General features: G+C 35.5%; 1 protein-coding gene across 11 annotated transcripts in view; it reads left to right on the top strand.

Annotated features, from left to right (window-relative positions):
• Positions 1-18,582, top strand: part of CNOT2 (CCR4-NOT transcription complex subunit 2) — a 118,470-nt gene that overhangs the window by 31,187 nt on the left and 68,701 nt on the right. For 6 of the 11 annotated variants that reach the window (XM_023588462.3, XM_058308418.2, XM_071218944.1 and 3 more), the window contains one exon: positions 15,099-15,171. The exons of 1 other annotated variant lie outside the window; for it this stretch is intronic. In XM_023588462.3, the coding sequence (XP_023444230.1) occupies positions 15,099-15,171 (73 nt within the window). Of the gene's footprint in view, positions 1-15,028; positions 15,172-18,582 lie in introns of all 11 variants that reach the window. 4 more of the 11 variants (XM_071218945.1, XM_023588463.3, XM_071218946.1 and 1 more) reach the window with 1 other exon arrangement.

Consider the following 18,582-nt stretch of genomic DNA (forward strand, 5'->3'; position numbering starts at 1 on the left):
TTGAGCCCTTTTTATTTATTACCTGGGATATAGTAGGTGTGCAGTAAATATTTTTGGTAGGAAGTTAGGAAAGAGTCTGATTGTTAGTATCAAGGATCTTTAGCTATTTTAATATGAATACTTGTTTCAAAGTCTTTGGTTAAGTTCTATTTGAAATAATTTGTATAGTTACTTAGTATATTTTAATAGAATACAAGTAACCCTTATCAATGGTAAGCTGCTACAGTTATACTTTATATGGCATATAGAAATTGGAACTTCGGCTAGTAAGCAAATCAAGCAATAAATTTGATCTGTGTGGCTAAAAATTTTGAGTCACGGAATTTTGTTAATCTCGATTTAATAACAGTGAAAAAATACTTAATGGGTTAAGGGCTCTTTATAGATTATGTGCTTTCACCACTGTACTCTTGGTTGGAATTGTGACAAAATAGATACCCAGATTTCTAATTCTTCACCTCTTTGTTTATTCTCATTTTATTTTATTACGTGGAAGCATATATCCTGTTTTTGAAGGGATTTTTAGCTTCCTTTCTTCCCTTAATAGGAGCACAACTGTTTGTTCCATACAGTCTGTTTGTTAGGTTCAGAAATGTGTTTGTGGGAAGCAGATGTGGGTCAACTGATAGAGCATCCATCTACCATATGGGGGTTCTGGGATTTTATCCCCAGGGCCCCATGAGCCATGTGGTAAGCTTGCCCACATGCAGTGCTGCTGTGGGCAAGGAGTGCCATGCCACGCAGAGTCGCCCCCAAGTAGGGGTGCCCCACACGAAAGGAAAGCACCCCAGAAGGAGAGCTGCCCCCCGCGGAAAAAAAAAGCGCAGCCCACCCAGGAGTGGCACCGCAAACATGGAGAGCTGATGCAGCAAGATGATGCAACAAAAGAGACGGAGTTTCCCAGTGCCGCCAGATAATGCAAGGGGATGCAGAAGAACACACAGCGAATGGACACAGAGCAGACAATGGGGCGAGGGGAGAGAATTAATAAATCTTAAAAAAAGAAAAAAAGTGTTTGTGACAGATGCCCTTAACAAACTTCCACTTAACTGAGCTGCTTTTTCAAACTATTACTTTTCAATTCTTGTAGCCAAGAGCACACTGAGCGCTCACAGCTAGTAAACTACTATCCAGTTTATTCTTGTATTCCCCACCCCTGGCAGTTTAGTTATATGTCTAAGAACCAGTTTTTTTTTCTTCCATTGTTAATGCAATTTACAGTTTAAATATGACCTAAACTAATGAAATATGAGTGTGAAAAGATAGAACTGTTGTTTTAATGAGTAATAGGTAGATGCTTTAGTAAGACTTTGAAGTAAAAGCATTTTTAAAAATTACTACTTAACAAGTTATGGATAAGCCAAGAAGTTTTAGGAACCTTGACTAAGCAGTGAAGTACATTCATTTTCTCACGAATGGAGGAATGGCAGTGTTTTTATTGGTTAATGCTGCAGGTGAATGATTAACATCAAGGTCAAACTCTTTCCATCTTTCTCTTCTTCCATTGTTAGGATGTCACCTTGTCATCAGGCTAGCTTTCCTTATGGTTGCAAGATGGCTACAATAGTAGATAGTGTATTCTAAAAAAGAACATATAGTGGAAAAGAGAGGCTGTCTTTTCCTAATGTATCCTTTTCCCCATTCTCTTTATTTCCTATAACTTTCTTTTTCTTCTATTTCATATTTTAATTTTTTTTCCTTCTGCCCTTCCTTTTAAAATTAAAATTCTAATTACTGGTCTTGATCTTCTCAGACAAGATGCAGTCCTTTTAAGGAAATTGATGTTTGTTTTTTATATTCTCCCCCTCCCCTTGTGGCTTTTTGTGTGCTGTTTGCTCTCTGTGTCCATTTGCTGTGCGTTTTTCTGTGTCTGTATTTATTTTATTTTATTTCCCCTTCTCCCTTGTGGCTGGCTTGCTTACAGTCTGCTCTGTGTCTATTTGCTGCGTGCTTTTCTCTGTTTTTGCTTGTCTCCCTTTTTTGTTGTGTCACCTTGCTGAGTTGGCTCTCTGCGGCATCTGCAGGCCGGGTGGCACTTGCGGGCCGGGTGGCACTTGCGGGCCAGGCAGCACTCCGCATGTGTGGGTGAGCCTGCCTTCACAAGGAGGCCCCAGGACACGAATCCAGGGCCTTCCATATGGTAAAAGGGAGCCCAACTGATTGAGCCACAACCACTTCCCAAAAATGATGTTTTCATAAAATTAAAGTTAGTAAAGGATTTAGTATATTTTTTATAATTTGTTCAATAAAATATGCCTACTGTTTGGCACCATTTTAGGTACTGGGTGGTAAGCAGAATACAAGTTTCCTCTGCTCAAGGAGCTTCCTTTCAAATGGGTGGAGATAGAAAATAAACAAGTAAAAACACAATTCAGATTGTGGGTGTTCGGAGAAGCCTTCCTTGAAGAGAGATAGTTAAGCAGAAATTTTATTGATGAGCAGCAGCCAGCCATTTGAAGATCTGGGGGAAGGTCATTGAAAAGATGCCGCAACGGCAAGGCTCCAAGTTGAAAACTTACGTGATGTGTTTGAGATGCAGAAAGAAGGCCGGTATGGCTAGAACTTAGGCAAACAGTAGGGCATGCCCACATTTATTTTCTTACCTATCATTAGAATTACTGTTTTGCTTATACCTTTAATCCCTTGCATCTCTCATACTTCATTATACTTACCTTGCAAAACCCCCAACCTTGGTTTAATCTGACTTTGCCTACACAGTTCCTGTGTCCCAGCAGCTGCATGTACCTGGAGAAGAACACAGTGATGAGCATTAACCTCCAATGGGTTCTTAGTGGTACTTTGGCAATTTGAAAATTTATTCACTGTTCTACTTTGTAAATACTCTATTTCACACTTTCCCCTTCCTCAAATTTCCCAACATCTCCTCCCTCCCATACCATCACTTGCCTGATGACCTCGTTTCTTATTTTACTAAGAAAACAGAAGCAATCAGATGAGAACTTCCATAAACTCTTACTCTTGTATCTGTTCAACCCACTTGAATCTGTATCATTTACTATCTTCTTTCTACTACTATTGATGATCTAGGCCAGTCTCTTTTCTACATTCCATTCACATCTACTCAGGTGATAACTTCAGTAATTCTCCCCCCTCTATCTTGCGTTATTAGTTTTTCCCTCTAAGCTACAGTTTTTCCTGTCTTTTAAAAGATTTCTCTCAACTCCCCTTTTTCCTCAAGCTATTTCCAATTTCTCTGTTCACTTTTATGGTAAAACTTCTTGGGGAAAAAAATCTATTCTCTGCCTCCAATTCCTCTCACTATTTCTTGTGAACCCAATCCAGCCAGGGCTTTTATTTGCCAAAACTGCTCTTGTCAAGATTACCAAGTAAACAACTTCTTGAGATTTTATTTGTTAATCCAAAGAATAATTCTCATCCTTTTTTTTTTTATCAACAGCATTTGAAGCAGTTGATAACTCTTACTTTAACCACCTATTTCAGTTAATTTCCAGCGTATCTTCCACACTTTTTGGATTTCATCTCCCTGACTTTGTTGTACCTCCTCTGCTGAGATTTTGACCTGTTGTAGGCTCTTGTATACAACAAGAATAGAAGAAGGGAGACCAATTTGGAGTGTCTTGAAGTAGGAAGAAATAATAGTGACTTGAACTAGGGTGATGGTAGTAGAGATAAAGAGAGCAGACTTCTGGTTTTTTGTTTTTGTTTTTCTCTGCTTAGGTTTTAAGGACACTGTCAAGTACTTTACCTCCTGACCACAGTCTTTCTGAACTTTGAATCTGCAGCTGACTAAGGTCTCTTACTTGACTTCCATGCTTAATTTCCCATTTTTAGCAGACGCGTTAGACTTTTCTTTGGAAACTACTGTTTGACAGCTGAAATTTCTTGAAATGGTTTCATTTTTCATGAGAACATAAATTATATGTAATGAGAGATAGTATAGCCTAGAGGCCAAGATTGAATTCAAATCAAGCAGACAAATTCTAGTCCTGCTACTTCTAGCTTGCTCACTGGGTCTTGACCTTGTGTGTATTCCTTATTCGCAGTCTGTTTTGTCACTGTTTAAAATATATAGTTCTATCTGCCTTAGAGAATTATTTTCAGGATTGAATGAAATTATATCGCTAAAGTATTTAGCCTGACTCTTGGTAGTTTACAACTGACATTAAATTTCTAGGAAGAAGTTATAAGATTGTAGATATAAGTATATATATAAATTTTTAAATATTTATTTACCCCCCCCTTGTTTGAACCCTCTTTATCTGTTCATTGTATGCTTGTCTTCTTTTTAGGAGGCACTGGAACCAAACTAAGGACCTCCCTTGTGAGAGGGAGGCCTACTCACTTGAGCCACCTTCACTCCCTGCTTCGTTGCATCTTTCATTGTGTTTTTCCTCCTTGTGACTCTTTGTTGAGTCAGGTTGCTGCACCAGTCCATTGTATCAGCTCACTGTCTTGCTTGTCTTCTTTAGGAGGCACTGGGAACCAAACCAGGGGCCTCCCGTGTGGTAGGCCCGAGCTCAACTGCTTGAGCCATATCTGCTTCCCTAGATATATTTTTAAAACCTAAATATTAAATATGTTAAAGAAGATTTTTACTTAGAAACTTAAGTTTTACTGTAATATTTGGGTCTGTGTTTTCCTGTTACCAGCTTCTGAATTTACAATGTGCGTATTAGAATAGTACAAATCTTCTGCTTAAAAAGCACTTTTAAAAATTAATGTTTGGAAGTGGATTTGACTCAACTGATAGAGCATCTGCCTACCACATGGGAAGTCCAGGGTTCAAACCCAGGGCCTCCTGACTCGTGTGGTGAGCTGGCCCACGTGCAGTGCTGATGCGTGCAAGGAGTGCTGTGCCACACAGGGGTGTCCCCCGCATAGGGGAGCCCCATGTGCAAGGAGTGTGCCCTGTATGGAGAGCTGCCCCATGTGAAAAAAGCACAGGCTGCCCAGGAGTTGTACTGCACACACGGAGAGTTGACGCAGCAAGATGACGCAACCAAAAGAGACACAGATTCCCGGTGCCACTAACAAGAATCCAAGCGGACACGGAAGAACACACACAGCAAATGGACACAGAGCAAACAGTGGGAGCGGGGGGGGGGGGGGGGGGGGGGAGGTGGTGGAAGAGGAGAGAAATAAATTTTAAAAAAAAAATTAATGTTTAAGGCCCAGCATTATTTGTCTGGGGTACAGTGGATCAGAGGCAAGAAAGATCTCAGTGGCATCGTTGGGAAATATATAATGCTATTATCCACCACCTTCAATTTACAGTGCTCCTTCTTGCCAGATAACTCCAAGATCAAAACTTTTTTCATTTCACTTTCCTGTACAGTCTTAACACTGATGCTCTTAACCTTGGCTGCACATCAGAATCATTAGTAGCACTTTTAAAAGCAACTGGTCACCAAGTCCCAACCATGACCAATTGGATTAGAGTAGTACGGGGAGAAAGCTTTCTAGGTGATAATAAAATGCATCCTGGAATAAAAACAATATAAATCCTTTAGTCCTCCTCTGGCCTCTATAAATATGCCTACTGTCTTTTCCTTTCTTTCTGTCAGTTCCTAGTCAGTCATGGACCTGTGTCCCTGCACATGCATCTCAAGACATCCTTATCCATCATATGGGAAAAAAATTGTGCCAGCCCAGTGCTCCCTTTGTCTTTGACAAGAACTAAACTTTTCAAGGGTTTAGAAAATGCCCTTTTAGTGTCGACACCCTCTTATGTTATCTCTTTTAAATGCAGAGCTAAAGTTATCCTTTTCTGCTGTTTCTTAAGCATTCTTTTTTTGAATAGTCTTAGGAAAACTGGAAACATTAGTTTAAATATTTTAAAAATGTATTTTAATGAATAATTGAATTTTTAGATTAGCAGGTATAAAAAATGTTTGTATAAGACTTGCAGTGTTCATATTTCTGATTCACATGTGGTATGTTATCCTCATGATGTAAAATATAATGCTTAATGTTTACAGCTGTTATACTGGAGCAGAAATGGAATTGGTGTATGTGTTTTAAGAGGTTTTACTTATAGATTATAACTTACATGTGTTCTTTGTTGAATTAATAGAACCACTCTTGTACAGTGGATTGGGGAGCTAATACACTTAGTCTTATTTTAGAGGGACTGCTTTGACAATAGCTTCTTTAGTCCTTGGAAGCCATTGTGCATTTTTAGCAAATTGTAATTAAAGATTCTGAAACATTTCATGAATTTTAATATTTAGTTGTCTAAGCTTGTAGAAAATTATTAAGTACTGATAGTATGGCCATTTACACATTCAAATGAAGAGTTGAACAACTTTGTACTTCAATAAAGGTTTTATGTCTTATAAATCTAGTTCACAAAGTTATTTCATCATAGCCGTGAAGTAGACTATGCAGATACTATCTTCATATAATATAAGGAAATTGAGTCACAGGTTAAGCAACTTGTGTAAACATACATAGATTTCAGGCAGCACCAAGACTATAAAGACCCACTGCCTGCCTGATTGTCTTAATTTTGGACTCCAGTTTCTCTTAAGCTTGAAACAAACTTTTAATGTTCAAGCCTGTGGTTTAAAAATTATTGATGTTTAATCAGACTTTATATATTATATTTATTTGGGACTTAGTAGAAGAAATTTCTGTCCTGAGATGCTAAGCCTTTTCGGTAGGTAGATTTGCTGATTTCTTACTTAGATTAAATTCTATATATTAGATGCTTTGAACCCTCCTTGGAATATATGTGAAATAACTGCACAGACATGTTAGAACTAGTTTATCAGGAAGGCTACCACAGAGAATAGAAAACATACAAAATTAAGTCATAAAGCCTTAAATTGTGACAACCAGAGAGTAAATTGATTTTAAGAGAATAGTGTTGGTTTACTTTTTTGTTTTTTTTTCTGAGTAAATATAGGCAGTATTTTATTTTACATGTTAATTATAGGACCCTGAAGATTGTATTGTTAAAATTTTTTAGAAAACTATTTTTAGTTAATATGGCAATTTTCCCAGACCAAGTATGGTATGTATGAAACAGAAATTCTTGAGTTACTTGTTTTTAGACTGCCTATGTTCCTTGTATGTACCAAGGAGTCATCTACTAAGAGTATTTGGAAACATTCATCTATATGACTGAACCAAAAATTAGTTTATAAGAAAAAGGAAACATGTTTGTGGCTATCACCCATCTATTAACAAGAAAAGGTTGGCTGATAGAATTCTGGAGTCTGAGGAATCCTAGAATTTTAAGGATACTACGTGCATTTACTTCAGCTTTAAATGAGCTCCACTGAAACTGGCCACATCTGGTGGTAGTCTGTTCTAATTAATAGCTAACCTGGCATTTAATGTCCTCTTTATCAAAAAAATAAAACTTGCCCAACTGGTTCAACGGTGTTAACTTGATCATATTCCTCACATTTTAACTTAAAAGTCGAGTGTCACAATGACTACCATTAGATACTGTTCCAGGCCTCTAAAATATTTAGACATTGCTGTAAGTACTGTTGTACGATAATGTGGGGATGGGGGAAGAGAGCATAGAAATGTCAGCTGTAATTTTCCTTTTCCTGAGTGAACTATCTTGAAACAGAACTTCTAAAACACAAAAATATGGAGTCAGACATGTTTTAAAAATTAATCAAAATTAATAACTTTATTTTACAGATTAAGAAACTGAGGTTAGAGAAGAGAAATTGATCAAACTAACTTCAGGTTTTCTGATTCTTGTCCCATTAAATATATATATATGTTTTTTATGATGATGTGACATCCAAAATTTAATAGAATTTGGATTAAAAAGTTTAATAATTATTTCCCTTCTCCAGTAAAATATTTTTTAGAGGTTTTCTCATGCTCAGTTTATTTCTTTTCTTTTCATGAGTGGAGAATTGGGTTCATTTAACAATCATTAATCCAGATAATGCTTTACTTAATTTTAACAAGGCTCTAACTTGGAAAAACATGTAGGACAAATAAGCTTAATTGTTCCTTTTCTTAAATTAAGATTTGGTTTATATGTTTCTCCTAATTGGCTTCTTTTTGGATTTTAAGCTGATGGCATGACTAAATTATTTTATGAGTTTTTCTTAATGCAAAAGTGTAAATTGTTTATGCTTCACCATTCATGCTGCAATATTGAAGTAATTTATCCTAAAAGTATCTTGAATGTAATGGAAGTTATTACACATGAGTAGATACTATTATGCTTTATGCATCACATGAGTACTTCGCAATCTTAAAATTTTAATTGTTAACCCTCTGTTAAATAGAGATAAAACTTAGCTCAGCTATTTGCAAACATTCAATAAAATTTGAAACCTTTTAAAATTAGGTTTTTTTCATTGTTAAAAGTTTTGAATTATCCTAATCTCAAGCTTATCTTTTGTTATCTTTTTTAACATACTTGTTAATTACCTAGCCTTTTATCACACCTGCGGAATGGCCTGTTTTCTTTCAATCCGAATAAGATATATTTAAAATGTTTTGTAACTGAGAACAAATTAATACCATTAGTGCTTATTTTGCCCCAAGTAGGTTGTCTTTTAGAAGTTATACTTCACAATCCTATTCCTTGTGATTTCACAGTAGTATTTGCTAACCTCTTTTGTTAACATTGGTTTTCTGGATCATTAGTATGAAAAAATTTCTTAGTTGCAAAACTTAGGATTTCACTAAAAAAGTACCAGTTATATTCAAGCTCTCATTTAGCAGCATATTTTATTTAAACATTCACTATTGAAGGACATTATTGCAGTGTTATTGCAATAAAAATTACATATATTCAATAATTACCACAGGCTTGAAAATTATGTGTCTTGCACATGACATAGTATATAAGAGAAGGCAGGCAAAATGCATGAGTATGTGTGTTCAGCGGTTTAATAATTGCAAAATATCATTGTCTTTAATGCTAACTGGATATCTCTTGGAATGAAATTATTACATTTTAAGGAAAATGAGCTGTGAGTCTGTTTGAAGGTTTTAGGGATCACCTTAGACCCAAGGATACCAGTAGAATGAAAGGGAAGAGCTGGGGAAAGATACTCCATGTATACAGTAACCAAAAAAAAAAAAAAAGGTGGGGTAGCTATACTTAGATCAGGTGAAATAGACTTTAGAAGACACTAGTGGGAAGCAGATATGGCTCAACTGATAGTGTCTACCATATGGAGGGCCCAGAGTTTGATCCCCAGGACCTCTTGACCCATGTAGTAAGCTGGCCCATGTGCAGTGCTGCAGCGTGCAAGGAACTGTGCCACTCAGAGGCGCCCGCAGGTAGGGGTGCCCCATGCTCAAGGAGAGCCACCCTGCGTGAAAAAAGTACAGCCCACCCAGGAGTGGCCCCGCACACATGGAGAGCTGAGGCAGCAAGATGATGCAACAAAAAAGACACAGTTTCCCAGGGCCACCAGATAATGCAAAGTGGATGCAGAAGAACACACAGCAGATGGACACACAGAGCAGACAATGGTGGGGGGGTAAGGGGAGGGAGAGGGGAGAGAAATAAATCTAAAAAAAAAAAAAAGACACTAGTAATGTGCAGTCTGAGGAGGAAGTCAGGAAAAAAATTCCATTTACAATAGCAACTAAAAGAATCAAATACTTAGGAATAAACTTAACCAAGGATGTAAGGCACTTGCATTCAGAAAACTACAATGCTAAAAGAAACCAGAAAGGACCTAAATAATTGGAAGAACTTTCTATGCTCATGGGTTGGAAGACTAAATATCATTAAGATGTCACTTCCATCCAAATTGATATACAGTACAGTTTTGATGCAATCCTGATAAAAATTCTACCAGCATTTTTTAAACAAGTGGAAAATACAGTTATCAAATTTATTTGTAAGGGTTAAGGGGTCCCAAATAGCCAGAAACATCTTAAAAAGGAAGAGCAAAGTCGGAGTACTCTCACTTTTGGACTTCAAACCATATTACCTAGCTACAGTGGTGAAAACAGCATGGTACTGGCATAAAAACAGATATATATAGAACAATGGAACTGAATTGATGGTTCAGAAACAGACCCTCACATTTATAGTCAAGTGATTTTTGACGAGCCTGTCAAACCCATCCAGCTTGGGCAGAACAATTCATTCAACATATGGTGCTGGGGGAACTGGGTATCCATAGCCAAAAGAAGGAAAGAGGACCTCTATTTCGCACCTTATGCAAAAGTTAATTCAAAATGGATTGAAGGTCTAAATATAATAGCAAGAACCATAAAGCTTCTAGAAGAAAATATAGGAAAACATCTTCAAGACTTGGTGGTAGGTGGTAGATTCGTAAAGGAGATGGACTACTGATGCTCAATGTATGTGGAAGTTTTAATTAACTTTACTCTAAAAGTGTAGAAATGTATAGAATTGATGGTAACACCTATGGTGAGTATAGCTGGTTCATAAATGGGAATGTGGCTGGAAAGGGTGGTCTAAGGATGTAAATGTCAATTGAAAGAAAGCTAAAGAATAATATAGGGACTTAACACAGTAAACCCAGAGGTGAATGAGAATTGTGGTTGATGGTACAGATGCAAGAGTCTTCTTTAGCTAGATCAGATGTATGTCACTATTGTATGGTGTTGGGAATGTGGAGAAGCATGGGAAAACTACAACTGGAGTGGAGTGACCTATGAACTGTGGTTAACAGCAATACTGTAATAGTCATGCATCTATGCCAAAGATGCACTGTGTTGATAATGGAGGAGTATGGAAAAAGTGTGCCAAATGTATGCTTCAGACCATGGTTAGTGGTAACAGTCTGATGATATTATCTCACAGTCTGTAACAAATGTTCCACCACGGTGTGTTGTGTTGATGGAGGGGTGTTGTATGGGAATTCTGCACATGAGCATGGTTGTTCTGTGAGTTCACAACTTCTGTAATAAAAATGTATATTAAAAAATAATCGGGTGGATTGGGGGAAAATACACCAAATTAAGATATGGACTATAATTAATATTAAGATTTTGATGATACTCTTTCATAATTTGAAACAAATGTCTCACAATAATGTAAGGTGTTGGTGGTGGGTTGATGTATCGGACCCCTGTATGATGTTATACATGTTAGCTTTATAAGTTCACAACTTTTACTATACACTTACTGTTTATGTATGTTCATATATGAATGATATAAAAAATAATAATAGGGTGGATTGGGGGGGGAATACACCAATTATAAGATAATTTGGTTAGTAATATTTTGAGGATGCTCTTTCATCATTTGTTAAAAATGTCTCAAAACAATGCAAGGTATTGTTGGTAGGGTAAGGAATGAGAGCCCTGTATGATGTTATGCATGTTTGTTTTGTAAGTTCACAACTTTTACTATACACTTATTGTCTATATATGTTTATGTATGAGTGATAATACTTCAATAAATTTTTTAAATGAAAAGAAAAAAAGATATTAGGGGTTATGGACTGGAAAAGGAAAGGCTTTTACTGACACATTTTGTGGCACATGTAAAGATACAGAGGTCAAGAAAGAGTCATGTAGCATATTAATATGAATGGAGGATAGGTATGTCTAGGGTGAAGAACTCAACCATTTGGTACGAGGTCTTGAATTCTAGATTTTGAAGTTTGATAAATTTCTCTATATGTAATACATGTTAGTTTATTTTTATATTACTGAAATGAAGGTATCGAGTGGACTACAAGAAATATAAAAAACATGAGAGAGGAGATATGAGAAAAGAGCTAGTTATGTGCCCAGGGCAGTTGGATTTTATGCAGGGAATTAGATCTTAAAACCTAGAATAATTTGAAGTAATTTTAAGACTAATGCTGATAAAGAATGTCGGATATTTTACTTTACCACATAAAATGAGATTGTAATGAGACTATAGTATAAAACAAGATTTATAAATCATTCATCTTTGAGATTATGTGATTCCTGATGAATTTGTTTTTGTGGGGAAGTTGCTTTTTTCATATTTTACACACAAAATAAGGACTTTTTATTTAATTTTATGTTTTTCCATGTTTAAGTTTACATAATTGAATTTCGCATAAAATCTAATTATACTGTGTTTGGGTGAACTGATTTTCATTTATGTCTTAAGATACTTAGAGGATCATTGTGTTATGGCAAATAAATGAGATAATAAATAGGAAGTACAGTTCACATATTAAGTAGTGTTTACTAAATGGAAGGACTATGACTGGAGATTGGGATTCATATTGTGAGTTTTTAAGCTTTGCTTTCGCCTATTTTATAATTTAAAATTTAAAATTTATAGTCTGTTTCATGAAAGTTTTCTACATTATGTATAAACAGTGTGTCAGCTAATGTCACATAAACTTATGTTGTCCCTCTCGTGTTCTAAGTTGACTATAAAATGGCTTTATTATCCAGGTATTGTCTTATTAAATTTGCTTGAAATTTGTAAGTTCATTAAAATTCTTTAATTAAAGAAGCTTTAAAAATTTCTTAATTTCTTACTTACATGCTTCATTGTATTTCGTTTGTTAAAACTGATTGAGGGAAGCAGACTTGGCTCAATGGATTGAGCGTCTGCCTACCACATGGGATGTCCACGGTTCAAACTCAGGGCCTCCTTGACCCATGTGGAGCTGGCCCACTCGCAGTGCTGATGCGTTCAAGGAGTGCCGTGCCCTACAGGGATGTCCCCCGTGTAGGGTAGCTCCATGTTCAAGGAGTGCACCCCATAAGGAGAGCCACCCAGTGCAAAAGAAAGTTCAGCTTGCCTAGGAGTGGTGCCGCACACACAGAGACCTGGTGCCACTGACAAGAATACAAGCGAACACAGAAGAACACACAGCAAATGGACACAGAGAACAGACAACTGGCGGGTGGGGGGGGCGGGCAGGGGAGAGAAATAAATAAAAATCTTATTAAAAAACTGAAAGGAGGATTCCGCTAAATTATAGTCAAATGAAAAAGGGAAATTTCAGAATTTTTAAATCTTGTCAAATATTAGTTAAATTAATTAAAAACATTTTAGTATATATGCAAACTAGAATGTGATCTTGATTTATTCATAAAGACCATACTGTCTTTTAAGACTTTCCCTGATTTATTTTTCTTCATGGGAGTAAAGTTGCTAGCAGTGATAGCTATGATTTTGAATATGATTTTGATTTTGAATATGAATATGATTTTGAATATTTTGAATATGATTCAAAAACATAGTTTTTCTTTAAAAATTATTCTGAGGGAACAGATGTAGTTCAGGTGGTTGAGTGTTTGATTCCCATGTACAAGGTTTCGGGTTCGATCCCCCGTACCTCCTGAAAACAAACAATGGAAAAAAAAACTCATTGGGGATTGCTCATTGTTTGAGTGCCTGCTTCCTATATACAAGATCCTGGGTTTAACCCCTCATACCTCCTTTAAAAAAAAAAGATTCTCTTTCTCATTTGGGGGATGGGGTCAGTTTTATAGTGGTATAGTTTATATACATCAAAATTCACTAATTTTATGTGCCCAATATGATGAGCTGACACAAATGTAAATACTCATATAGCCCAACATCGTAATCAAGTTATAGAACATTTCTAACACCCTAAAATACTTCCTTGTGCCTGTTATTCAGTCCTATTTTCCCCGTCACCGAGGACCTGGCAACCACTGATCTGGTTTCTTTTGTGTGCAGCTGATTTAAAAAAATAATAATAAGGGTATTCTATGTTTGGTAGTTGGAAGGGTCTGTAAATACCCACTAGCTCAAGTTGACTGATAGTGTTTTTTTCAAGTTTTCTGTATCCTTATTTTTTGTCCACTTATTCTATCAGTTTTTGAGAGGGATTATTGAAATGACCAGCTGTAATTCTGGATTTCTTTGGTTTCTCATCTTGAAGTATTTCAGCCAAACATATACAATGTAAGATGGTCATAATTAAAAATATAGTATCCACTAACTTGGTGATGAAACAAATCTCAGGAACTAGAAAATAGGTTTTTATTACATGGATTCTTTTTAAAACTCTAATATTGGTTTTTAATGACTTATTTTCCTTGGAAACTTTTTCTGCCTTCTCAGTAGATTACTTTTTAGAGGTAATCCATTTCTAATGTGTATGTGCATGTTTGTTGTTTTTAGTAGTACTGATTCACACTCCTTATGAATTATAAATTATAAACTATCTCCTCCCAAAGTAAATTCCATTTGGTATTAAAGAATTGTGCTAAGTTTGAATATAACTTTCATTGGTTAGGTACTGTTAGGAGTTCAAGAATAAATGTTTTACTAAAATGTAGATGGGTGACATTTGTCTTGAAAACACAAATTCACAAATTTTTCATTTTCTCTTCAATTTAAGTTTTTGAGTTAGCATTTCTGACAGCTCTCACATCTGCTTCTGTTATATTTGAACCTGAAGTTCTAGTCCACAGTGCCTAGTCATTTTGGACTTATTTCTATCTAGGTTAAGAAACAGCATCATTATTTTTCTGCCCTTATTTGAAAAAGTGAATTCTATTGGAGTATGCGTGAAATTGGAGGATTGAAGGACAAATGCATCAAGAAAGTTTACATTTGTTGCTACTCTTCATGGAATTAAATTTTTATAGACTATTGAGTTAGGTTTGTTTCCATATTAAATATATGTGACATAGTCCCATCATGTCATAGGAATAAACCTTGTAATCTGAGTGAATCATCTATTTAAATGACTTCTATAACCATCCATCACCTATGTTCATAAACATTTGGAGGGCAGGGATTTGACATTAAATAACTAAATCTGAACTAATTACATATACTAACAGTGTCAGTTGAGGGCTGAACTTTTTTTGTCCACTCACTCTTATTTACTGTTTTTTCTTTGTGCATGAAGTCTGGTGGACAATTTTAGTTGCAGAGAGTAAAGTGGGAAGGAAGAGTTTTTTGTGTTTAATAATTTCTGTCTCAAAGTATGTCTGCTAGTCTAGCCTTCCTTAAAAGATGAGGTATGTAAGTTAAGGTATAAGATAAGTATATTATTTTCTTTCTTGTCTTTTTTAATGTATCATTGGATATTTTTTGCTGCTGTTCTTATATTTACATGTTAGTAATTTTGACGGCTTTTGGATAATTCCACTCTAGAGGGAGAACTGGTGGGCGGTCCTTCCTGTGACACGACCCTTGAGTGACAGTTCTATTTGATTGCCTCCAGTACTGTGAGGAAAGGACACGACTCTATGGTGAGGACTGATGGACATACATTATCTGAGAAAAGAAACTACCAGGTAAGATGAGTTTTTTTCTTTTTTTTCCTGTTGGTCAGGAACTGTGTTATATTTAACAGGAACTATGTTATATTTAACTGGAACCAGCATATTGGATATACCTCACTTTGAGAATTTGGGGTTATGTATTGAATTTGACAGTTGAAATAGTTGGGAAGATTTTTTCAAAATAAAGAACATTTATAATATATGCTGTATTAGTATCAGAACAAATTTTCTGACATAAATGTCAAAACTTAGTTTATCTGGTAAATAATTTATTTCATGGCTGTGTTCAGAGCTAGTATTCCATAAAACAAGTGTTAATTGCGTTCATACATTTTATTCCTGTAAGACTAAACCCAGAGTATTGTGCTGTATTCTGTAATAGTGTGTCGCTGAAATGTAGACAAAATAGGATAGAAGAAACAGAAATGAAAAACATAGGGTGCTAAGACACTCAAATTCTGTTGAATTTGTCATTAGCTTGCTGTCCTTAAAATGCTAAATTGTTTTTTTATTTATGAAGTAAGTTTATACTGTCCGTCCCTTATGTATCACTTAGGGATGCTGAAGGATTGGTTGAAATAAAATATTTCTAGTTCTCTCTGAGCCTTTTAAATACTAATTTTAAAGATAATGCTATCAAGCAATGATTTAAAAAATTTTTTTTAAGATAACATTTGAATTCAGGTTTTTCAAAGAAAATCTGCTTTATTAATTTCATACTGGTGCAGGACACAGAGTAGTTCAAACCTCAAGTGAGGGATAAGCTTTTAGACTTTTCCACAGATAATGTATCCTGCCTTTCTCTCCCACTTCCACCCACCAATTATATTCCCTCTAGGTTATAAAGGCAGCTACTATGATAGCAGCAGCTTTGGTTGACTAATCATTTTTCTGCTAATCATTTATTTTAGCCTAATTAATCTTTTCTTTCTACATTTGGAAAAGTGAGCAGTGGAGTAAGTTGTAAATGGATCTTCATGATGAATAATAGCAGAGTCTTTGATTATGAGACCTGGGTTCTGGTTCAGGCACTGCCCCTAGTAAGAAAGTATCTCATTAAACCTTTCTAGAATTTCAGCTAACTTGGTACCTGAAGTTTCTTGCCAATTCTTTTATGATTTTAATAAGGTAAAGTAAGTTGCATCTATGCAATTCATGAATCAGTTCTCAATTTAACCTTTTCTGTTTTGAGTTGTGTTCATAGACTTGACCAACACGGCCTTTTGTAATTATTTATGCTTGGCTATAGTTCTTCCTGCCTCACAACCACTTCCAACTACCTTGACTCATAAGATTTTCATTGGTCACACATCTCGGGCTGTTGCATCTTTTGCTAGGTCTTGCTATATTATTTTAAGAACATGGTGATTCTAGTTTATGTGGCTTTTCAGTGTCACAATTCAGTTTATAAAGTGTGAGTAAAGAAGTTTTGTATGATTTTGCAGTATAGCTTACCTAATGGAATCATATTAATATAGAATTCCAAAAGTTACACTTTAAGAAAAAAAAAACAGAAGTATATTTTACCCATAGAAAGATTTGCTTATTCCTTTTTATTCTACACTGAAAATACTCCAATGTTGCAGTCACATTATTTGCAAATAATTCAGGTTTTTTAGCTCTCCTGAAAAATGCATTCTTGCTTAGGGCTGTGCTGCCTGAAAATATTTCTCTTTTTGTTGTATAGTTTATTTTTGAAGCTTTTTTTGAAAAGTACATGTGTAGAAATGTAATTTTTTAATCTGGTATTACGATGAATATATTAAAAGCATGTGGGAAAGTCAAGGCAATATTAAGTAAGTTGCTAAAATAAGATTTGTATTGGTCATTCTAAGAGTTTATATATGCTGAGATGAAAATTATTTGAAGTTGTAAAAATTCTGTTTGGAGGAATTTTATACATTTCTTTTCATGGGTAAAGTTGGATTTCATTGTATCCGTTTTCATACCTATTTTCTTTCATCTTTGGGAGCTTTTGTTTTAGGAGGGGACCAGATTTCTTATAGTGATATTTAAGTGTCCTGATAGTAGACTGATGGTCCATAATTTAAAAAAGAAGGAAAATTCTCCAATTCTTATTCCCTTATAGACCTGATAAAGCATTAAGAATTTAGTTAGGAAGATATATTTCCTCACCTCTGTGCTGAAAGCTGTTGACTTCCAAATGGGTGTTGGTTAAAGTATTGTTTTGTAGTGATATCTCTTCCTGTGTTTTGTTTCCTATAGTTAAGTTTAGTTAGAAGTTTGGAATATGAATAAAATGGAATTATTTCCATTGATCGGTATATTCAGATAATTATTTAACTTTAAATCATTCATAGTTTCTTCTTTTTTAGAAGGATTGTCAACCATTTTTCCAAGGACTGTTGAAAAATGCTAAAAGTTTCTTCTAATTAACATTAATTTACCCTAACTATGAATATGGTACATCTCTCTACCCATGTTAATTACCGACTTTATTCCTCAGAGGCTTTTCCTTTCTTCTGAAATAAATCAAGCTCCTAATATTACACGTAAGTCTTTCCACATTCTGGCCCCCCCTACATGCACTTACCTTTTCATTGTCTCTCCTGTTACTCTGTACAGTAGGGTTTCCCCACTTTGTAATACATAACCGCTTTTACTCTCCGTAGCATATTTTTTTGCACCTTCAAGCCTTTACCTATATTGGTTCCTCTTCTTGGAATGCCTCACTTTTCTTCACATATCTAAAGAACTAGGTATCACTTCTTTCAGAAACTGTTCTCTGGTGGGTTCAGTACCCTTTTCCCTTCCTATCACAGCAATTGTGCCTACTTGTAAGATAATACATTGCAGTTATCTTTTATTTGTCCATCCTTCCTTTAGACCTGTGCTGTTCAATATTGTAGGCACCCAACTGTAAGTGGCTTTTTAAATTTAAATTAAATTAAAAATTCACTTTGTCATTCACAGTAGCCACATTTCAAATGCTCAATAGCTATATGCTAGAATATTGGTATGGTATAGAAGACCCCCCCCCCCAAAAAAAGCATTGGGTTTATAAATGGAATTACACTAATTTTTTTATTTATTTGAAGAATTCGTATGCTTAGGATATTCTTCCTATCCTGAATTCATCTATTGAGAGCTTCTGTATTATCTCTTAGTAAAGTTTTGTATTTTTTTTCCGTAACAGACTTACCAATCTTTAGTTCACTTTTAAAAGTTTGCTTTATTCTTAAAATTTACTTATCTGAAGGTTCATCAGGTAATAATTCATTGCTGGCAGAAGGCTCTGGGTTCTGGGCTTCTAGGTTCTTGGCTTATGTCGCATAATAGAATTTAAGGACATGTCACTGGGTAAGCAAGGGAGTAAAGAGTTCATTAAGAAACAAGAAAAGGAGAAGAAAAGTACACGATCTGAGGCATGGACTGTGGGCATGCTGCAGGGTGAGACGTGTA

The sequence above is a fragment of the Dasypus novemcinctus genome, chromosome 12, assembly GCF_030445035.2.
Source record: "Dasypus novemcinctus isolate mDasNov1 chromosome 12, mDasNov1.1.hap2, whole genome shotgun sequence".
NCBI lineage: Eukaryota > Metazoa > Chordata > Mammalia > Cingulata > Dasypodidae > Dasypus > Dasypus novemcinctus.